This window comes from Balaenoptera acutorostrata, chromosome 2 (assembly GCF_949987535.1).
Source record: "Balaenoptera acutorostrata chromosome 2, mBalAcu1.1, whole genome shotgun sequence".
NCBI lineage: Eukaryota > Metazoa > Chordata > Mammalia > Artiodactyla > Balaenopteridae > Balaenoptera > Balaenoptera acutorostrata.
The window spans coordinates 86,752,061-86,773,158 of NC_080065.1; the positions used below are offsets into that span (position 1 = coordinate 86,752,061).

General features: G+C 36.8%; 1 protein-coding gene across 1 annotated transcript in view; it reads right to left on the reverse strand.

The window, feature by feature from the left end:
* Window positions 1-17,889, reverse strand: part of SLCO6A1 (solute carrier organic anion transporter family member 6A1) — a 97,338-nt gene extending 79,449 nt beyond the window's left edge. The window contains exons 1-3 of the mRNA XM_007191910.2: window positions 17,556-17,889; window positions 5,810-6,070; window positions 1,322-1,507 (exon numbers count right to left, since the gene is read on the reverse strand). Coding sequence (XP_007191972.2) covers window positions 1,322-1,507; window positions 5,810-6,070; window positions 17,556-17,889 — 781 coding nt within the window. The remainder of the gene's footprint in view (window positions 1-1,321; window positions 1,508-5,809; window positions 6,071-17,555) is intronic.
* Between the last annotated feature and the right edge of the window lie 3,209 nt (window positions 17,890-21,098).

Genomic DNA, 21,098 nt, shown 5'->3' on the forward strand with positions numbered 1-21,098 from the left:
CAGGCAGAGTTTCTACACTGTAGTCTGGAGACAGCATTGCTTCTTCTTTGGGAAACCTCAGTCTGTTCTGAAAGGCTTTAACTGATTGGATGAGGCTCACCCATATTATGAAGGGTAATCTGCTTGATTCAAAGTCTACTGATTGTAAATATTAGTCACATCTAAAAATTATCACAGAAACATCTAGACTGGTGTTTGACCAAACAATTGGTTGCCATAACCTAGCCAAGCTGACACATAAAATTTATCATCATACATATTATTCAATGCACATATTAGAAAAACTCAGATAATTTTGTAATTCACTGTACCTTATTTAATCTATATATTAATGTAATATAAATAAATATATGTATATTTAATACAAATTCAACGGATCTTATTTCAGTTTAATTTGTGGTACTAAAGCAAGATGATACTCTAACATAAACATCACCTTTGAATCCTTCACTTTAGCTGCCAGGGTGGCAGGAGGTAGCAATAAAGTAAGCTACTCGCTGTAGTGTATACATGTGTTTTAACTGCTATTCAGTAGAACCATAAGTAAAACAAACAGATTTGTTGCCACCATCAGCCAACGGTAATGAATGGCTGCAATTATTTTCTAAAAACAAACATAAATATAAATATTATCTATTTTAGTTTATTGACATGACTTTCCTTACCTCTGGTGGAAAAATTATTATTTTAGTGAAAAATGTTATTTTCTGTTAAGTCACCTTCACAATAAATATGTAAAAACAACTTTAAATATTTTTCCAAAAATGATAGTTAGATAACCCTGTATAAGAAGATGACATACCAGGACCAGAAGCTATTTCAATATAAAGAGGTACAGATTACTGTACCCCAGGGCTACTTATTGTGTGATACACTAGCATGAAATATTATAAAGAGAGGATACTACACTGTAGTTAATTAAATAGCATATCACTCCTCTCCTTGATAGGATGAATGAGATTATGTTTTCATTAACTTCAAAATATCAAAGCTCCCCCAAACGATTGTGTTAATGTACGTAAAGAGCTTAGTACAGTAATGATTATTTCAGCACCACACTGAATCTTGCTCTAAGGAAGCATAAACAATGTTTCTATTCCCTTATGGACATTATGGCAGCAACATCCCACTATATCCTTGATCTTAGCCAAAAGGCCGAGAAGTGATACCCCACTATATCCTTAAACTTAAAACATACAACTACTCGAGCAATTTAATCTGGTAATTTGAGATTTTTTTTCCTAGCGAAATGAACCGCAGCCTAAATAGGTTGATAGGATGAAAATATATAAAAATCATATTAGAAGGGGAAATAACTTGCCTAGATAAATACCAGCTGAGTGTGTGGCAACGCTGTTATAAATAAAGGTTATTCCAAGGACATAAAGAGGTATAGCTGCTATTCCCTGCACACTCTGCCCAAGGATGAAGAAAGTCATATATTTTGATCGGAATGATAATGAAGCTTTCTTGCAAGCCTTGACCATCTTCATTTCTTGGCAAATATCTTTTGAAAAGATAATTATATTTTTGTTAAACGAGTCAAAACTTAAACATACAACAAATATGCAGTATCTTCTATGAAATGTTTTACCTTTTATAAGCTATTTCCACCATTATGCTTTTATTTTAGTTAACACTCATTTATATTGAATGTAGTAGTTCTATAATCAATCATGTTCTCAGAAAAAAAGCAACGATAAAAGAAAATTTGTGGGAATACTTGGGAAATACTTGGAAAATATGCGCACATTATATCCAAATATAAATGTGTATGCATGATTATACATATATATTACTTATGTGTGCATAAGTATATATATACATATATGTATATATGTATATACACACACATACACAGATATTCCTCTTAAATTTAGCATCTGGTACCCCTGAGTTTTGACCCCAGGGTAAAAGTATTTCTAATGTCCTAAATTATCTGAATTACTAAAGATTACCTTCTGAGTTTAGTTCTAGATCCACTTCTTCAGCAATCTTCACATTAACTTTGTGTCACTAAATAGTTTCCCATTTTAGACCCACTAACTTCTAGAATACAGGTGCATAAAGACAAGGCATTATACAATAAAAATTTCTCTCTGTTAGAGTTACTCATTATATGGTAATGTACTAGATCTTAAATTCCCTTTAGGTGGCAGTGTATTCCTTATGCTTTTTCAAATTCACATGGTTGTAAATCAATAGTAAATAAATGTTTGTTGGAATTACATTTGTCATTAGATTGGTAGATCCAGGTAATGCTAATTAGATCATTCTGACTGTGTCTATTTTGATTGGAATTTAACAAATGCTCTTAAAATATTAGTGGAAAACTGGTAAGAGTATAGATTGCAAAATAGTACACAAATGGAAATTTTCAGGTGGTTCAGTATCCACAGAGAATGAAACTTGATCCCACGTCAAATGGGAGGAGGTCTCTAGAATTGTGATCCAAAATACTGATGATTCAATTTTACATAGACATATTAACTTGTGGTGATATCAGTATCAATCTGATATTTCCAACACCCTAGCTTCTTAGTTCCTTGAACTCCTCTCCGTTCATGTACTTGTATTCCACTTACCCTAGCTACTCATTTTAAACTTTCGGAAACAAAAACTACAAACCTTCCCTAATTGTAAGCATCCTACACTCAAACTCTCTCTATTTTTCCAGATCACTCCTTCCAGTAACCCAGCTGCTACAATCCTTAAAACTCACCAGGACCTATAATCAATCCATTGATCCTGCTCCTTTTCACTATCTCAATGTCCCCTTCATCTCCTTACTTCTCTCATTATCATCTTAACACTTTTAAATCCTTTGTTCTCTTTCATATCATGCAATCCCTTAGTAAAACTACAGCCCTGGTCAAATTAAACTCTTCTCCCTACTCTACACCTACGCTTTCAAAGTTGAATGAGGCTGGAGGGAAACACACAACGATGCAAATCTCACTTTGAATGAATGATTATTAAACTCAGGTAGGTCCTTCACCCTCCTGATAATCAAGTACATCCCTAATCTACTACTCTTGTCTCCTTCTAGAAAAAAAACATTCAACTTGTTTCCCTTCTCCTAAGGATCATGGTCCTGAGATTCCTGCTGCCCAACATCTGAAAACAAATGTCTTCTACCAGTAGGATAAAACTAAGCTTTTAGTGCCCTTCTTGAAATTATAGTCCAAACAAGGGATTTTTTAAAGTGAAGAAGGGCACTTGGATCTTGGACTCTCAGCCTTCAGAGTGGTGAGAAATAAATTTCTGTTTTTTAAACCACCCAGTCTATGATATTTTTGTTATAGCAGCCCAAACTAACTAAGACACGAGGAAAATCAAAAATCTTTGTTGTGAATTATAGAAGGGAACTGAAAAAAAGATCAGGGGAATGGATCCACTTGAAAGTATAACTGAGGTTGAAAGTAACAAATTCACTGTGGGACTAAGCTGCCCTCTTGTGTGATTTTTCTCTAAAACACTCATCAGCAGCCCAGGTATAGATATAAAAGAAAGGTATATGGTTGGATCAAAAGTTTTCCAGACCAGGAACAAGAAAGGACAATGGGACAGAGAGCTTAGTATAATGATTAGAGTATATCTGAAATATTCTAACATGTCATATTAAGGAACATAAAAGAAGCTACAGATGAAAGAAAGTAACAACAAGGAGAATCTGATAAAGGGAGAAAGTAGACGTCAATACACTAAAGGTTCCAATGAAAGGAAAGAACTGATGTTTCTTTATATAACTGAACATATAACTGATGTTATATGAGTGAGTTAGAAGAATTAGTGGATATAATCAGACAGTGAGATAACAGATATTTAGGAAGTTCTTAGTAATGTGACAGTGCACTGCAACCATGGATATGTTGGGTGTTCAATTATATGAAGAGATCTAGAAACTAAAGATCAGAGTGTGATACAACTGTTTGCATGAACTAGAGGAGAAAATTAGTTTTAACTTCTCAAGGATTTGGTTTACTATGATTTCTACATGTTAGTTGATGCATAGGGACTGAAGACCAATTTGTCATTAGTACAGAAAACTGAGATGGGGTAGAGGGGGCAGAGAAAGGGAGTGTAAGGTGGTGATAAATGGACTGCTCCAAGGTTCAGGCCAGTCATACAGGAAGATGAGTATGGCAGGTAACTAGGGAAAATAGAGAATAGAATAGGAGAGATATTCAGAAAAGAATAAGAGAAGGATCCCCCCCCCCAAAAAAGGATGAAAGAAGAAAATACAGAAATTAAAAATATATACATACATAAACTGAAGTGCATACATAGAGTAGAAAATTAGTTATGTAAGAACTAAACTTTTCAACAAAATGAGTGAAATATCTGCATAGATGGGTGTATGAAATAAGCACTTCTACCTGCAAAGACCATTTATTTACTTTATTTCTGCTTCTCTAACAACAAGCAGAGCGTTACCCAGTAAATACACTGAATGGTTGTTGTTAGATAAATTACGTGTTCCTAATCACAAGCAGAAAATAAAATATGCAGAATCTAGACACTATAAAGAAAACACAAAGGAAGAAAGACTGTACTATTTCTATTCTCATTACTCCTGAGTACTCATCAAGCAGCATTTTTAATGTCTCAAGCAGTGCTTCCTAACTTTTCACCCTTTCTGACCAGAACAGGGTTAAGGGAAGAATAGGAGTAAAGTGTTATCCATTCCCTTCTTCCCATAAGCCATCTTCTAATTCAATTAGCTGTCCATTATACAAATATAATAAATATATTACAAATATATTCTACAAATTAATAAATATTTATTCTACATATAGTCTACAAATATAATAAACAGATTATAAATATGTGAATATTATATTTCATAAATTATGATATATATCATATACATATCAGTATATTATTTATAATATGAATTACATAGTATATATTGCTAAATATCTTAATATATTATATAAATTATATTTAATATGAACTATTTTTATTTATATTGTAAACACACAGCATAAACACACATCACAAACATACTTTTAAACATCATGAACATGTATATACACACATACATACATATAGAGACATCCTCATGCCTTTTCCATCATTTCTTGCTAAAGCCCAGTTTAAAGTTTCCAAAACTGGTAAATGCATTCCAACACTTTTATAAGCCTATACATAACAAGAAAGTCCCTGACACAAAAGTGTCAGAAATAGTGCTATGAACTTCAAATAGCCTTTTTATCTACTAGGAGTAGCAAAAAATTGTGGAATAAATCAAAAAAAAAAACAATGAAGAAAGCAAAGAAGCCTCTAATCTTTCCAGATTCGGAGTCCTGTGTCAAAGGGCAGCACCCATTTTGCAATGGCAGAAGTAGCTAGAAAAGTTCTGACTTTTTCTGTCTGTCTGCGTAAGTTTGGTTATCTTTGCCTTTGTACTTGTGTATATGTGTGTTGAGGTCAAAATAAAGGGATCAATTTAAGTATACTGTGGAAGACATAAATCAAAAGATTTATAATATATATGAAAATTGATAAAAGAAAACCAATTTCACAAAATAATTATCCCAAATATTATTCCAAATATCATCCAAAATATTCTTTCATCTTACTAGGCCCATCTCTTAGATGAAAGGGTATATGATCATGAGAAGATGGGAGAATGACATACATGTTACCAGGGAGCTACCATTAGTTAGCTTAATAAACTTGATCATTTAAATAGATATAGATGAATGAATGTACAGATAAATATCACAGTCTATTTTAAGTTCCTAGAGCCAATGGTTTAAATGAATAATGATTTGATGTATGATAGTATCTTTTAAAACCTTACCTTCAGTTTCTACCGTCATTTTATAATTTCCACCACTAAAGTATGGAAAAGCAAATAAAAGTGATCCAGATCCTACTAAAAAGGAGGAAACTGTAATCCATCCTGGTATGTTTCCTTTCCCTCCATAATATGCTATAAACACTACTACCAGGCAAGATGAAATATCATAGGTCAATGACAACACTAAATTCTCAGTGGTTTTCAGATGATTCTCCTTCTGAAAATTGTCAGTGCTCAGATCTACAAGACCAAACACAATACCTAAAATGTAAAAAGAAAAAAAGAAAGCAATAATATGCATTAAATTATCTTTATAAAGACAAAATAGATCATTATAATCATTGAAAAACAAAACAATTTGCAATGACTTAAGTTTATTTTACATTACTCTGAATGTTTAAGATCTATAAATACATAATAATTCTTTTTCTAAAACACTAATAGGTCTTAACCTCTATGAAATATTTGCTAATTGAATTTTTGTAACTATTTTTAAACTATATGAGTAATATACTGAAGAATATGCTCCTTTTAATCATCTCAGTACTGATCTTTATTTTAATTATGATGTTTCAATTATTAAAAAATGAATAAATAACAATCTAATGAATATTTGCTTATCTCCCATCCAGAATAGGAAATAAAACATTATCAAAATAGTTGAAACCCAACATGCACTCCCTAAACACATTCTTCTCTCTCACTCTATAACCCATATCCAATATTTGGAGTTTACCATTTCTGAGCTGTTTTAACACTATTTTTGACAATGTATATATACATCCTTTAACAATATAGAGTATAATTTGTCATGTTCTTGAATAGTAAGTAAATGGTATCATATATGTGCATTTCTATAACTCAGCATCCAACTGGGAAAAATAAACATACTGAATATTTGAAACAGAAAGAAATTGGTATCAGTGTTGGTTACAAAAGTAATACATTTGTTGGAGTGAAAAGAAAAAATAGCTACTAATCAAAACTCATGATATAAATACCACAAAAGTTGCTGGAGTAGTGACAGCTACTGCTGCTGCTACTGCTGTTGGAACTGCAATCACTACCTCTTTGTAGGAAGCCAGGACCCACACACCTATTAATGCTATGAAATTTAGCTATCTCATAGTCACCTGCTGTTTCTGCTGCTCTTGCAGTTGCTTGAGCCAGTGCCCATGAACACTGTACTGCTGCATCATCCACTGTTGTTGCTGATGGAGCTTTATTTATTCCTGTCTATAAATCCAGGAGCCTTCACTTACCCAGTATTGCTGCTGCTGCCAAAATCATCACCAGAATAGAAAGAGAAAAAAGAGAGAGGCTTCCCCTTGCCCCTTTTTCAAATGTACTGCCACAGCCTCTTACTGGCAACACCTAAGTGGAAGCCAGCTGGCAAGGAAGTCTGGTAAATGTAGTTTACAGGCTGCCAGTCCCCTTGGAAATAGGAGTGAGTCCAGAAGGGCAACAATGGAGTGCATGGCTAACAAATAACTTGAAGAGTTCACCCTCTGGACTTACTTAGGACACATTTTCACCCTTCTTCCCATATTTAAACTTCCATACCAAATTAATAGCAACATAATCATGCTTCTGCCAAACATGTTGCAATTATCATTCTTACAAACAAAGATGTTCTCACTTTTTCCCCAAAAAGGGAGACACACAGTCCAATCAGTCACCATATCCATTTCAATGTAATTTTAACCCTTATTCTAGTTGAATCACAAACCTGAATGGGTTTTCTTTAACATAAAAATTAAATTGTAAGGTATAAATGGTATAAGTAAATAAATAATTAAGCAAAGATGTAGGCCTAACTAAATCTGTGAGGGAACTGTATTGCAGAAGAAACCATAATCAGACCCAGAACCACAGCAGTTTAACAGACCAAAACCAGCAAGAAACAAGATATAGAAACTTTGCTGCACCTAAAAGCATTTTCTTCAACTCTCATTTTTTTTTTTAACATCTTTATTGGAGCATAATTGCTTTACAATGGTGTGTTAGTTTCTGCTTTATAACAAAGTGAATCGGTTATACATATACATATGTTCCCATATCTCTTCCCTCTTGTGTCTCCCTCCCTCCCACCCTCCCTATCCCACCTCTCTAGGTGGTCACAAAGCACTGAGCTGATCTCCCTGTGCTATGCAGCTGCTTCCCACTAGCTATCTATTTTATGTTTGGTAGTGTATATATGTCCATGCCACTCTCTCACTTTGTCAACTCTCATTTTAAATGTGGCCAAGGAGGATACTGGCCAAGGCAAGGAATGTCCTGTCAGTAACTGTGTCCGTCTCTGGGGTTGGGGTATTAATTCCTCTTCTAATTCAGGAATATTCTGTAGAGACAAATTTGTAAAGTTATCTTCCACAATACTCTTCTATAAAATAGTAAGGGAAAGAGGAAGAGAAAAAAATTAAAAATTGAAATACATACACACACAAATGTATATATGTTTGTGTGTGCGTACACTTAAAACAAGAGAAAAATGCATAGTTGCTACAGTTTTTATGTCTCTAAATGGTTATGAGACCACAGTTGATATTTATAACTTCCTCCTTCCAAAATTCACCCTCTCTTCTTCCTCTTGATCTCAGATAACATATATAGGTTACTATCATAAAGCATATGCCTCACTCTACAGGACAGTACCCAAACTTTTGACTGTTGTTTCCTAGCTGAAGCCTCATCTGAGTCTTCAATAGGACATTAAAATTATCTATAACGCCAAGAGTTTCTGGTTATTGAACTCTGTAGTAAGACCAGTGAATTCCATGAACATGAACTTCCTGATGTACTTCTTTTGCTGTAAAACGAGTTCCTTCATTAAAAGCAATGTGACACTACATAAGATGATTATGATGGTGTATGAGGCATTCATTAAGTCCAATTATAGCTGTTCTGGCAGAACTGTGGTGATAAAAGCAGAACCCAGATCTAAAATAAATATCTATTTCAGTGATGAGAAATTATTGCCCACTCTATAATAGAAGCAGATAACATAATCAACCTGTCTCCAGATAGCTGGTTGGTTTCACTAGGGAATGGAGTTATTTCCTGGATTGTGTTGAATTTTCCTGGTGGCAATTCAGGCACTCCGAAATGCAATAGCCAGATCAGCTCTGGTGAAGATAAAGCCTTGCATTCAGCTCTCATATAAACTCTTATCTTTGATGCGATTGTCACTATAAATATGAGCCCATTGAACAAGACATACAATGGCAGAGGAAAGAGGCTGATTAATAGTCACAGGATAGTTGTCTATCTACTTCATTATCGAGAGCTTCCTCTGCAATGGATTTCTTTTGGTGAACATTCACATAGGATAACTTTGCCCATTCAGAGACACATATCACTTACCCAACCCTTTCCTAGTCACCAAATGGTCAAACCGTTAGTCAAAGGCAGCCTGGTATCTAGGCAATACAGACAATCAGATGTACTCTCCAATGTTTTGCCCACTAGAAGGACTTCCTTTTTCCTCTGTTTTTCAGGGCTATAATGCTTCATATAGCATTATACTACAGCAGACTTTCGTCTTCCAAAAACCACAAGTTCACCAAAGATTATGTTTTTTCTTAGTAGTGGGTGGTAGAAATGAAAAACTTTTCCTTCGTTTGAGAAGAGGTAGCCCTGCATACTCCATACCAGTTGGTCCCTAGAGACATCACTGAAGTGGCAGGCAAATTTTGGGTGTATAAGATATTATCTCCCAGGACAGATTTTATGTTAGTCATTCTGGGAAGGCTGGAATCTGATTCTAGCTATGAGTCTAGTAGCAATAAGGGATAGTAGGGTGGGTCATGAGGGCAATCAGCATTCCCTTAACTCAGGTGAAGTAAATTCAGTGTCTCCAAGCAAGGAACTGCTTCTTTTTGAGACACAGCAGGAATAGTTGCTCCTACTGGGAAAGGAGGTTCAGGATTTCAGAGTTTACAATTGTTGGATTCACAGAATTCCACCCAAATGCCTTTGTCCCAATTCTCAGGGTTCCACTCTTCTCCAATCAATGCCCCAACTCTCACATAAGTGATCTCATAAATTTATGAATTCAACTTATGTTGTAATTCTGAAAGTGTGAATACGGGTTGGTACTGTTCCAAATATGCAGTATGTGCCTAAAAGTGATAAGATTCTCACAGAACCATCAGAAAAGCTCATGCATTTCTAATCATGCTCTAAACTTCTCATTTTCTTTCTGTGAATTTTTCAGTGCAGTGAGAAGCAATCAACCCCAAAATCTTTGTAGTCAAAAGTTCCACCTTAGGACTCAATTGCAGAAGCTATTTCTCTCCCAAAGTCTTGCCTCTAGTAAGAACTTTATCCCAGGCAACATTTTAAATAACTCTTTTAAGTCACTACATGCCACTGACTTCCAGTGTACCATTTTCCACAGGCACAAATATTGCTTTTTTCATTGCTTTCAAGCCCAATCAGGTCAGATAACCAATTCCAGATTCCCATCTTTAAGGGTTGTTTTGTTTGTATTTTTCCTGGTTCAATGCCTGGTATGGAGTACTACATAAAAAATCATATAATTTTTGTAATTTATAAACCAACTAGTTTTATTACATTAGTGAAGCTAAAAATTTAGTCAAAAACTTTTAAAATATCTTTATATTATGTATCATGATATTTACAAAATAAAGGGATATATTATTCTCGTTATACACTCAGATACTTTAACCAATTTTTTATCCATACTTACCTCTAATAAAATGTTAATTCATATTTTTTCTGAAGAATATATTTTAATATGATCTTATCTCTAATTGTTCTTATAAAATTAATTGTAATTCAGAGTTGCTTTTTATAGTTTTGCAGTAAAGAGTTAACTCAGGCCTGGGTTGCTCAAAAAAAGGCCTGTCTTCAAGACTGGTCTTTGGTTGGCTCCTGGGAGATGACTCTGAGCCCTTGGAATATTCTGCCATATAAGAGTGCTTTTATATGCCGGAGGCCTTGAGCCACACAGTCCCATTTTGGTCAGACAGTTTATGTTAACAACATGATTTATGGTGAATGCCTTCTTTGTTGGGTGTGAGGGATGGGGTAATAGAATCTGAGTAGCTGAGGTCAGTCACACAGATGCTACATGCCTAGAGGACTGACACCCCCTCAAAAACAAAAACAAAAACAAAAACCCTGGACACCAAGGCTCACATGCGCTTCCTTGGTTGGCAACTCTTTGCACATGTGTTATCACACGTTGTTGCTGAGAGTATTAAGCATATCCCTAGTATTAATTCCACTGGAAAAGGACACATGGAAGCTTGGCCTGGTTTTTTCTGGACTTTGTCTCATGTGCCTTTTCCCTTTGTTAATTTCAATCTGTATCCTTTCACTATAATAAATCATAACCATGAGTATAACATCTTTCTCTGAGTCCTTCTAGCGAATCATTTAGCCTGAGTGAGGTCTTAGAGATCTCCAATATAATAGTTAATAAATTTGAAGTTGTTAAAGCCTCCAAATGACTCTTTACTGCAGATCATAATATTTTCATTGAAAAAACACTCTTTATAAGTGTGCAAGTATCCCATAAGCTCAAAGAAAACACTACTAAATAATGTCTTCAGTTATATTTTTGTACTGAAATATTTCAGACAAAATACTCAATTCAGAGAATCTTTCTTTGACAAATACTTTACAAGACAAAGCTCTTTAAATAGGTTGTCTCTATGATTATTTTGAATGTTTCACCAAATTTAAGTGCCCAAAGCCATAGGCCTCCTTAATTTCAATTCAATATATGAAAATGAATCATTGTAATTCACTAAATTAATATAATAAAAAATAAAAGCCACATGAACATCAAAATGCAGGAAAAGCATCTGACAAAATCTAACCCCCTTTCATAATAAAAACGCTCAATGAACTAGGAATAAAAGGCAACTTCTTCAAATCGATGAAGTACATATATGGAAAACCTAGAGCACACTTAAAAATTTAACTGTAGAGGTACCGTATGACTGAGCAATTTCACTCCTAGGTATAAATCTAGAGAAATGAAAATATGTGTCCACACAAATACTTACACACAGTTCCAGTTCCACATGTAAAGAGCTTAGAAGTTACCACTATGTCCTAATAAGTAACAAACTGAACAGACTGAAAAATTAACACTCTTCTTGAATACATAAGAGAGGGGAAGACACAGGGCAAATTTGAGAAGATTTTGAATTCAACTGTCATTATAATTCATCAATCCATACATTTAAATTTTGTGTTCGATTTCCAGAAATATCTGTTCTGTGGTTAAAAGAAATGAGAGTTTATTTCAGGGCTTTGATGGGAGCCCTTGAATTCTCAGACTATAAATTGAGCTGAGAGTTAACAAACCTAAGTTTGTCATTTTCTCTTCATAAGTGCTTCAGGGCATTCAAAAGATTCCATCCAACACCAGAGTCCTTATAGTCATCATTACTACCATAAGGTAAACTACAGCATCCACTCGGCTTTCAAGGTACATGCTTCATTTGGCATTTCATCCCAATCAAGCATAGGTGATAGCTTGGTTAATTATGATACCACTACATGCCAAGAACTACTACCCATCTTCCACTGGCAAAGAGCTCAGCACTTCACTCAAGATTAAAGGCATAACAAAACCAATCCTAAAATTACAACTTTATGAGTATATCTTCTGGGACTACTCCTGATACCAATTCCATAACCGTCTGAATCCAATCAGAAGAGAGAAACCACACAGTAATTTGAACAAGAAAAGTTTAATATAAAGAATTATTATCTATAACAGGAGATTCATGTAACAAGGCATTAGCTAGTTAGATGTAAATAGAATGCTAAAGAATATAGAAATAGCCCATATAAGGAACAACCACTCCCCCAGGGCTGAAAGGGAGCACTCAAGGGCTAAAACTCAGAGCTTGCTGAAGAGAGCATAGCCATGGCTTATTGAATGACCAGGAAGTCACTGTGGTGCCATGCTAACAAAACTGGCAGGAAATCTATACTCTAAAACTCTGTGGTAGTTCTCCTTCTATGTGCCGGGGAAAGCTCTTCATGGGGGATGCCAAAGGAAGCTGCCAGCCACTGAGTGCTTCTGGCCACCATGCACTACAGCAGAGGGATACTGGGGAAGATGCAAGCACTGCAACAGCCTGATGACAGAGAAACCTGTATACACTGCGGGAGCTTGCCAAGCAAACACACTGGAACCAAGAAGTAAAATTTCCTGTGTAATGGCTCTCCAGGACCTTCTACTGTTCAAATTTAACATTGTGACAGCTGGTAAAGAAAAATATTTAAAGGGCCCAGGTCCATTTTCACAGAGCAGGCAAAAAGGATGAGTTTGGAGCTGAGAGGCAAAAAGCTGATACTAATATTGATATAGAGAGGCAATAAATCGACAAACTAATTCTGAAAGAGTTTGTGTAGGCACCCAATCATACATAAACTCTTTCAGAAAAAAGAAGAGAAAGGAATGCATCCAAATTAATGTAATGAGGCCAGTATAAACTGATACTAAAGACAGACAAAAACATTCCAAGAAAACTACAGACCAATACTCTCATTAAAAAAAATTCTTAGCAAAATTTTGGCAAATTGAATCCAGCAATCTATAAAAAAAGATAATAGGCCAGCAATAAGGGTTTATCCCAGGAATGCAAGGTTGGAAACATCCAAAAATCAAAAAACACAATATATAATGTTAATAGAATAAATAAGAAAAACCATATCATGGTCTCAATAGATACAGGAAAAAAAACACTTGATAAAATTCAACACCACTGATGATAAAAATTCCCAACCAACTAAGAATAAAAGGGAACATCTACAAACTGGTAAAGAGTATCCACAAAAACCCTGCAGTTAACATACTTAATTGTGAAAGGCTAAATGATTTCTACCTAAAATCAGGAAAAATAAATGAATATCTCTTTTCAGAACTTCTATTCAACATTGTACTGGAGGTCCTAGTCAGTGCAAGAAAGCAAGAAAAAGAAATAAAAAGCATACAGACTGGGAAGAAAGAAGTAAAACTGTCTTGATTCACAGCTGACATGATCATGTAGTTAAAAATCCTAAGGAATCTGCCAAAAGGCTCCTAAAACTAATAAATTAATACAGCAAACTTGCAGGAGAGAAGACCTAAATAAATAGATACACCATGGTCAGGCATCAGAACACTCAGTATTGTTAAGATGTCAATTTTCTGTAGAGGATGGACTTGAGGACATAGGGAGGGGGAAGGGGAAGCTGGGACGAAGTGAGAGAGTGGCATGTAAAATAGATAGTTAGTGGGAAGCAGCTGCACAGCACAGGGAGATCAGCTTGGTGCTTTGTGACCACCTAGAGTGGTGGGATAGGGAGGGTGGGAGGGAGATGCAAGAGGGAGGAGATATGGGGATATATGTATACATATAGCTGATTCACTTTGTTATACAGCAGAAACTAACACAACATTGTAAAGCAATTATACTCCAATAAAGATGTTAAAAAATATATATATAGGCTTAAGCTGATTGCAAAATGAATCTTTCATTGGGGTCTGGAAAATCTACTCTCCTAGCAACTATCTTTCAAAAAAAGAAAATTATATATATATATATATATATATATATATATATATATATATATATATATATATAAATATAATTCTAATGTGCTATTTGAGGTTTCCAGTAGAATGACTGTTTTGAGCAATAGTAATTTCTCTTTTTTTTTTTAAATTTATTTATTTATTTTATTTTATTTTTGGCTGTGTTGGGTCTTCGTTTCTGTGCGAGGGCTTTCTCTAGTGGCGGCGAGCGGGGGCTACTCTTCATCGCCGTGCGCGGGCCACTCACTATCGCGGCCTCTCTTGTTGCGGAGCACAGGCTCCAGATGCGCAGGCTCAGTAATTGTGGCTCACGGGCCCAGTTGCTCCGCGGCATGTGGGATCTTCCCAGACCAGGGCTCGAACCCGTGTGTCCTGCATTGGCAGGCAGATTCTCAACCACTGTGCCACCAGGGAAGCCCCAATAGTAATTTCTTTATTCTTTCTTATAATAAATCAAAAAAAAGAAAAAAAAAAGATGTGAATTTTCTCCAAACCTATAGAATCAAAGAATACCCAACTAAAATCCCAGTAAGTTTTTTTACAAAATTAAACAAATTGATTCTACAATTAATGTGGAGAGGAAAAGTACCTAGGATAGTCAAAACAACTTTTAAAAAGAACAAAGTCAGAAAAATACCTGATTTCAAAACATATAATAAAACCAGAGTAAACAATGCAATACAGCATTTGCATAAGTTAGACATATTAGTTCAATAAAACAGAATAGAGAGGCTAGAAAAAGACTCTAGAGATTAGAATTTCAACAACAGTGTCAAGGTAATGCAATGGGTCAAAAGACAGTCTGTTTAATAAATCATGCTGGAATAAAGTATCCATATGGAGAAAAATGATTTTTGACCCTTTCCATACACACACAAAAAATTCATTCAAAATGGATCAGAGATCTAAACATAAGAGCTAAACCATAAAAATTCTAGAAGACAACAAAGCAGAAAATCTTCATGACGTTGAGTTAGGCAATACATTCTTAGATAGAAACCAAAAAGAATGAACCGTAAAAAATTAAGAAACTGGACTTCAACAAAAGTGAACACTTTTTTCATCAAAAAGGCACCAGTTAGAAAATGAAAAGGCAAACCACAGGTTTGGGGAGAGAGAGGGAGAGGGTGGCAGGCAGGCAGGTATGGCCTGAGTCTGGTCATAAGGAATGATCAAAAAAACCCATGTCAAAGTTCAACATAGAGAATGAAAGACCCATATACTTTAAGACTGGCATGGACATAAGAAACAGGGAAAGAATGAGGAACTGTTGCAGATTAAAGAGGAAGTCTAAAGTATGACAACTAAATGCAACATGTGTTCCTGGATAGAATTTTGGACCAAAAAGGAAAAGGAGACAATATTGAGACAGCTGGCAATATGTGAGTGGGGGTACGAATTCATAACATGATGCTGGTGTCACACTAATATTCCTGACTGGGAGGGTTGTAAGGTGGTTATGCAGGAGCATGTCCTCACTTTGGGAAGATGCACAATGGAGTATTTAGCAGTGATGGGGTACCATGTCTGAAAAAGTCTATAAGTATAGGAAAGAAAAGGTGAAGGAACAAATGTGGTAAAATGTAAACAACTGGAGAACCTGGGTGAAGGGGAGGCAGGAATTCTTTGTATTGCCTTTGCACCCTTTCTGTATGTTTGAAATTGTTTAAAATGCAACAATAAATAAATGAATTGATAAATGGAAAATGAATTCATTTATGAATTCATTTAAATAAATTCATAAATTCATTTATGAATGAAAGACTCAGTATTTATACCCAAACTGTGCTAATGATCTGTATGAAGTCAGTTAATAAGCAGTAGAGCTAAAAACCATTCACTGCAACCACTCGTTAAAAACATTCACTGGCTCCACATTACCCACCGAATAGGGGGATTATATTGAGATGATGCTTGTAAAGCACCTGACTTATTAACCCAGTACATTGATGGGAAGTAAACAACTTTTAGTATCCTTTCAGAATTCTCAGTCTGGTATTTAAAGACCTCCATAATGTGGCCACAATTTGTCTTTTTCTTCTTTTTTAATTTACTTATGTATTCAATACATATTTATTGTCTTTTCTGCCTCAGTCACTATATTAGGTCCTGGGGAGACACGATGAATAAAATAAATATAATTACCAGTTTTGGTGGTTAGGTGAAACCATCATCCAGCCAAACTTGTCACTCACCATTCTGAAACAAGGCTTTCCTGCATCTGAGTGTTTATTTACCAGAACACTCTTTCATTCATTTCCTTATTCAATAAATATTCTACATCCCCAGCTATCACTGTACCTATTTGTCAAGGCATAATTCAAATGCTTCTTTCTCAAAGAAACTTCTTTGATGATTTCTCAAGACAAACTGATGACTATTTATTTGTTCCTCTCATATGGTACTTATCACATATAGCCTTTTTATTGAAGTTACTTAGTCACAGCATTTTAGAGCAAAAAGAGATCATGTTTGGCAAACTCCAATATCATCAGTGTAAACAGGATGGTAAAGAATCTAGGTGTAATGGGAGTGGTGAGGGCTGTGGCCAAGTAGAAAATATACGCTTCCTCTAAAGGCATTCAAATTCACACTCTTCTTCAAACTGTGTGGGCAAAGATAAACACCTCTGAGTTTGGTTTCTCTGATATAGTTTGAGGTACCACTCCACCTCTTCAATCCACACATAAGGAAACAAGATCCAGGAGACAAGTGGCTTGGCCAGTGTGTCTCAAAATTGTGGGTAGAAGCAGAAACAACCTGGTGATCACAGATACTGTTTTCGACTTTATTTTAATCTCCCAAGTGATTCAGCCCTGAATGACGGAGCTTCTCAGGGCTGGTGACCAAACAACGGTTCAATGACTCAACGCCACCCTCCCTCCATCAGGCTATCTGGAGGCCAGGCCCCCTTCGCACACGGAGGGGGGATTATGTCCATCAGGTGCCTGATGAGGTGAAGTAAACCAGGCGGTGGCCCGTTTAACCTGCTTTGATTGCAGACGTACCTTGAGAACGCTGGAGAGTACCGCCACACGAAGCGGGGCCGCCACACCACACGTGGCTCTCCCCACGCACCTCGTCCCTCTTCCGCCTCCCCAACCTAGGCAACCCTCTGGCGCCCCGCATTGGCCCGCACCAGAACCACCTCTCCTCCACCCAGCCCCACCTCAGGCTTACATTGAGAGGTGACCAGGATGCAGAAGAAAATCAGGAAGCAACGGATGTTGTTAAAACGCTGGCAGCGGGGAAAAGCCATACAGCCCAAGCCGCAGGGCCCCTCCAAACTCTCTTTCTGTTCTTCCCGTACCTTCTTGATACTGGGGGCCGTGGACCCAGCCTGGTCTCTTTCCCTTTTTTTGAAACTTCCGAACTTGATCAGGCTAGCTGTAAAGATCCTGAAGCGCGGGTATTTTCCCCTGGCTTTCCCGGCCTCGGCCTCCGAGGGCACGGTGTTCTCGGCAGGCTGGGCCAGCGCAGCCCGGGGCTCCACTTCCACTAGGGCTTCTTGCATGGCTCCGCCGCGGCCCGCTGAGGCAGGGGTCGTGGCTGACGCTGGGCGGCGCAGGCGGGGCGGGCCGTGGGCTGCGGTTCCCACAGGCGCGGTGCGGCCTGTTCTCCTTGCTTCAGCGGAAAAGCCTGCCGGGCACGGACGTCGGGGAACTGGTGGCCACCCAAACCTCCAGAGGGAACGTTTCTCCTTGGGCAGGAGGCAAACGTCCCGCGGGGAGGCTGACAGTTGCCCTGGGAGAGCTTACAGGGCTGTTTCCTTCTTTGCTTCCACGTGGGGAGGGGGAGGGGGTGGAGCGAAAGCTAGCACGACTAGATTCTGCTAACTGCTCACACAGGGGCCGCCAGAGGAACTCTAATGGAAAGGATCCATTAGATATTTTGATCCACTAGCATCAGAGGATGCTACTACTTATTTAATACTTTCTCGTTAGGAAGCAAGGAAAGAGAAATGTTCAATGATGGGACAGTAGAACTGTCTCCCAGTTTACCCAGACTTATTTTATCGTGGTGTTTTTTGAACTGGATGATCTCGCTAGAAACAACCTGAAAATTGTTAAACGACCAGGAGAAATCAGAAGACATGAAAAAGAAACTTCCTTTCCATTAGAGTAGGGTTGTTTTTGTACCTGGGAAAGTAAATCACTTTCCCATTCCCCTATTTAGGGAGGAAAATAATAATCCTTTCTGTTCTTAACTAGGGATAGAGTTTCCAGGACAATAATTTCTATGTGTAAAACACTTCACTTAGAGGAGCAAATGGATGAAAACCAGCAAGATGAAAAAACAATGTACTTTCCCAGGCACAAAAATCTTTCTGAAAAGAAAGAATGTAAGAGAATATTACCAGGATATGAAACGTGTGTTTTTATGTAAAAATGCAATTTCTTATTGGTTTTCTTTTCTTAGGCAGAAATACAAGTTATTCAGGACATATGTATGGGGAGGATGACTTTCCAGGAGAAATGAAACTATCTTTCCTCCCCTGGATTAGACGTTGTGTTATCAAAAACAACCCAGCTCTTCAACAAGTTTTTGTGCTGCTAAAATGGTACTGGGGCTGGTAGACCAGGGGAAAAAAATCACTGAGAAGAACTGCGGAGGAAGGTACCAGAGACACCACCATTGACCTGAGGCTGGGCTTTCTTCAGCAGAGCTATATGCCCATTGGTGAATGGAAATGTTATTTTGCCTATACTAAGAAACTTAATTTGTCAAATACATGTAACTACATACAGAGGAACAATGCCCTAGTTTTCCCATGTTCATCATACTCAACTAGGATTCTCCCTTCATATTGCTTCCTGACATTAATAAGCATGAAGGAAACAGAAAGCCTCGGAGGTAGGAAAGAGGTTGGACTCTTATTCTTGTGCTTTGGTACCAGACTGGGCACTGCCTGAGAGCAGAATGAAAAAGACAGCTCTGATCAAAATAAATGATACTAGTACTTTTACTTCTACTCAAAATACAGAGAGCCAAACTGAATGTTACCCCCACTCTAACAACAACAATAACCAAAGGAAAAAAGCAAAAAGAAAGCTAGATAATTTTTTAAATTATCACTTTTTTGAGCCCAAAGCAACCAGGTGAAATGATTCCAAGGATACAAACACCTTGGAAGAAGGATGAGACTCACAAACTGTTTCACCTTTGGCAGAGCACAGAAGGAAGAAATAGCAACCATAAAAGAAGATAGGAAGAAAACACCTGAAATTTTAATGAATACATAAAGGCTAAGTGAGGCTGGCACAACAGTTTAGAAACCTTAGGAACCTCAGACACAAGGGGAATCTACACCCACTTACCAGATCTTTGTTATTCAAAAGGATAAGTGTGCTCTCCTCAATGAAGAAAGCATTTAATGGTGATAGGTTGCCACTAAGGGAGAAGCAGGAATACTCGCTCATCCTTGTACCCTCCAGCTCTGTATTCCTGACGCTTTTGGAATGCAAAGCAAAAGCGGTTCTGCCTCTGAGATTCCTGCCCCCCAAACCCCTGGTAAAGTTTAGATGTTACAGGGAGAGGGACAGAACAAAAGCCGTTTGTCATTGAGGGAGGGGCAGGAAACCATCCTGTCCTGTGGTCCACCCAGAAGTTGGCTACCACCAGAAGGAAGGGTAGAAATAAAAACTATCTTCCAAAGAGGGAGGGACAAGAACATCATTCCTTCCCAAGGACTGCCACCAAAACAAGGCAAAGTCCAACCCTTGAAGCTCAGGCACTCAGGGCCTAAGATTGAGGCTGGACTGGGGAACTTAACCCCTGCTTCCATTATGAGTTTTGCGTGAGTAAAAAGCAATAGCATTCCACCAATATAAGTGGGTCATGAGAGGAAAGGGAGACCCAATCTTTGGTGCCTGAAAGCTGAGGATGGAGTAGTAACACTGACCAAAACCTTCAAGTACTCCAGGTTTCACATGATACATAAGGTAGCTGCAGTCCCCATTAGAAGAATTTTAACCCTGTGGTGCACTGAAGATAAATATAGGAAAAACAAAACCCAAATCGAACTCTACTTCTGTCAGCATTGACAAACCTACACTAATAGCCAAACAAAAGAAGAATCATCGTTTCTAGATATAAATACATCAGTCTCCAATATTCTTTTATATACAATGTCTGGAAATTAGTATTAAATGGTCTAACATATGTATAATTGAGGTACCAGAGAGAAACAATGAGGTAGAAGAATTATTTGAAGATATAATGGTTACAAATTTTACAGAACTAATGAAAGATATAGAACCACATATGCAATAATCTCAGAAAACTCCAAGCAAGATAAATACAAAGAAAAACACACTTAAACATACCATAGTCAAGCTGGTAAAAATCAATCCTAATTAGGGATGTTTAAAGAAAGTCAGAAAAAATAGAAACATAACTTATGGAGCTATTAATTTTTAAAAAGTTATAACATCAGAAACTATGCAGGCCAGAATACAATGAAACTATATCTCTAAAATGTAAAAGAAAAAAGATCCAACCAAGAATCCTTTATTCAGCAAAATATCTTTCAAAAATGTGTATGTAATGTAATACAATATGTCATTAAAAGACAAGATCTACATGGTCATTTTAACAGCTGCAGAAAGAGCATTTGAAAATATTCTTCACCCTTTCATGATAAAAAACACTCAAGAAACTAAGAATAGAAGGGAACTTCTTCAAACTGATAAATGGTATCTGTGGAAAACTTCCAAATCATAT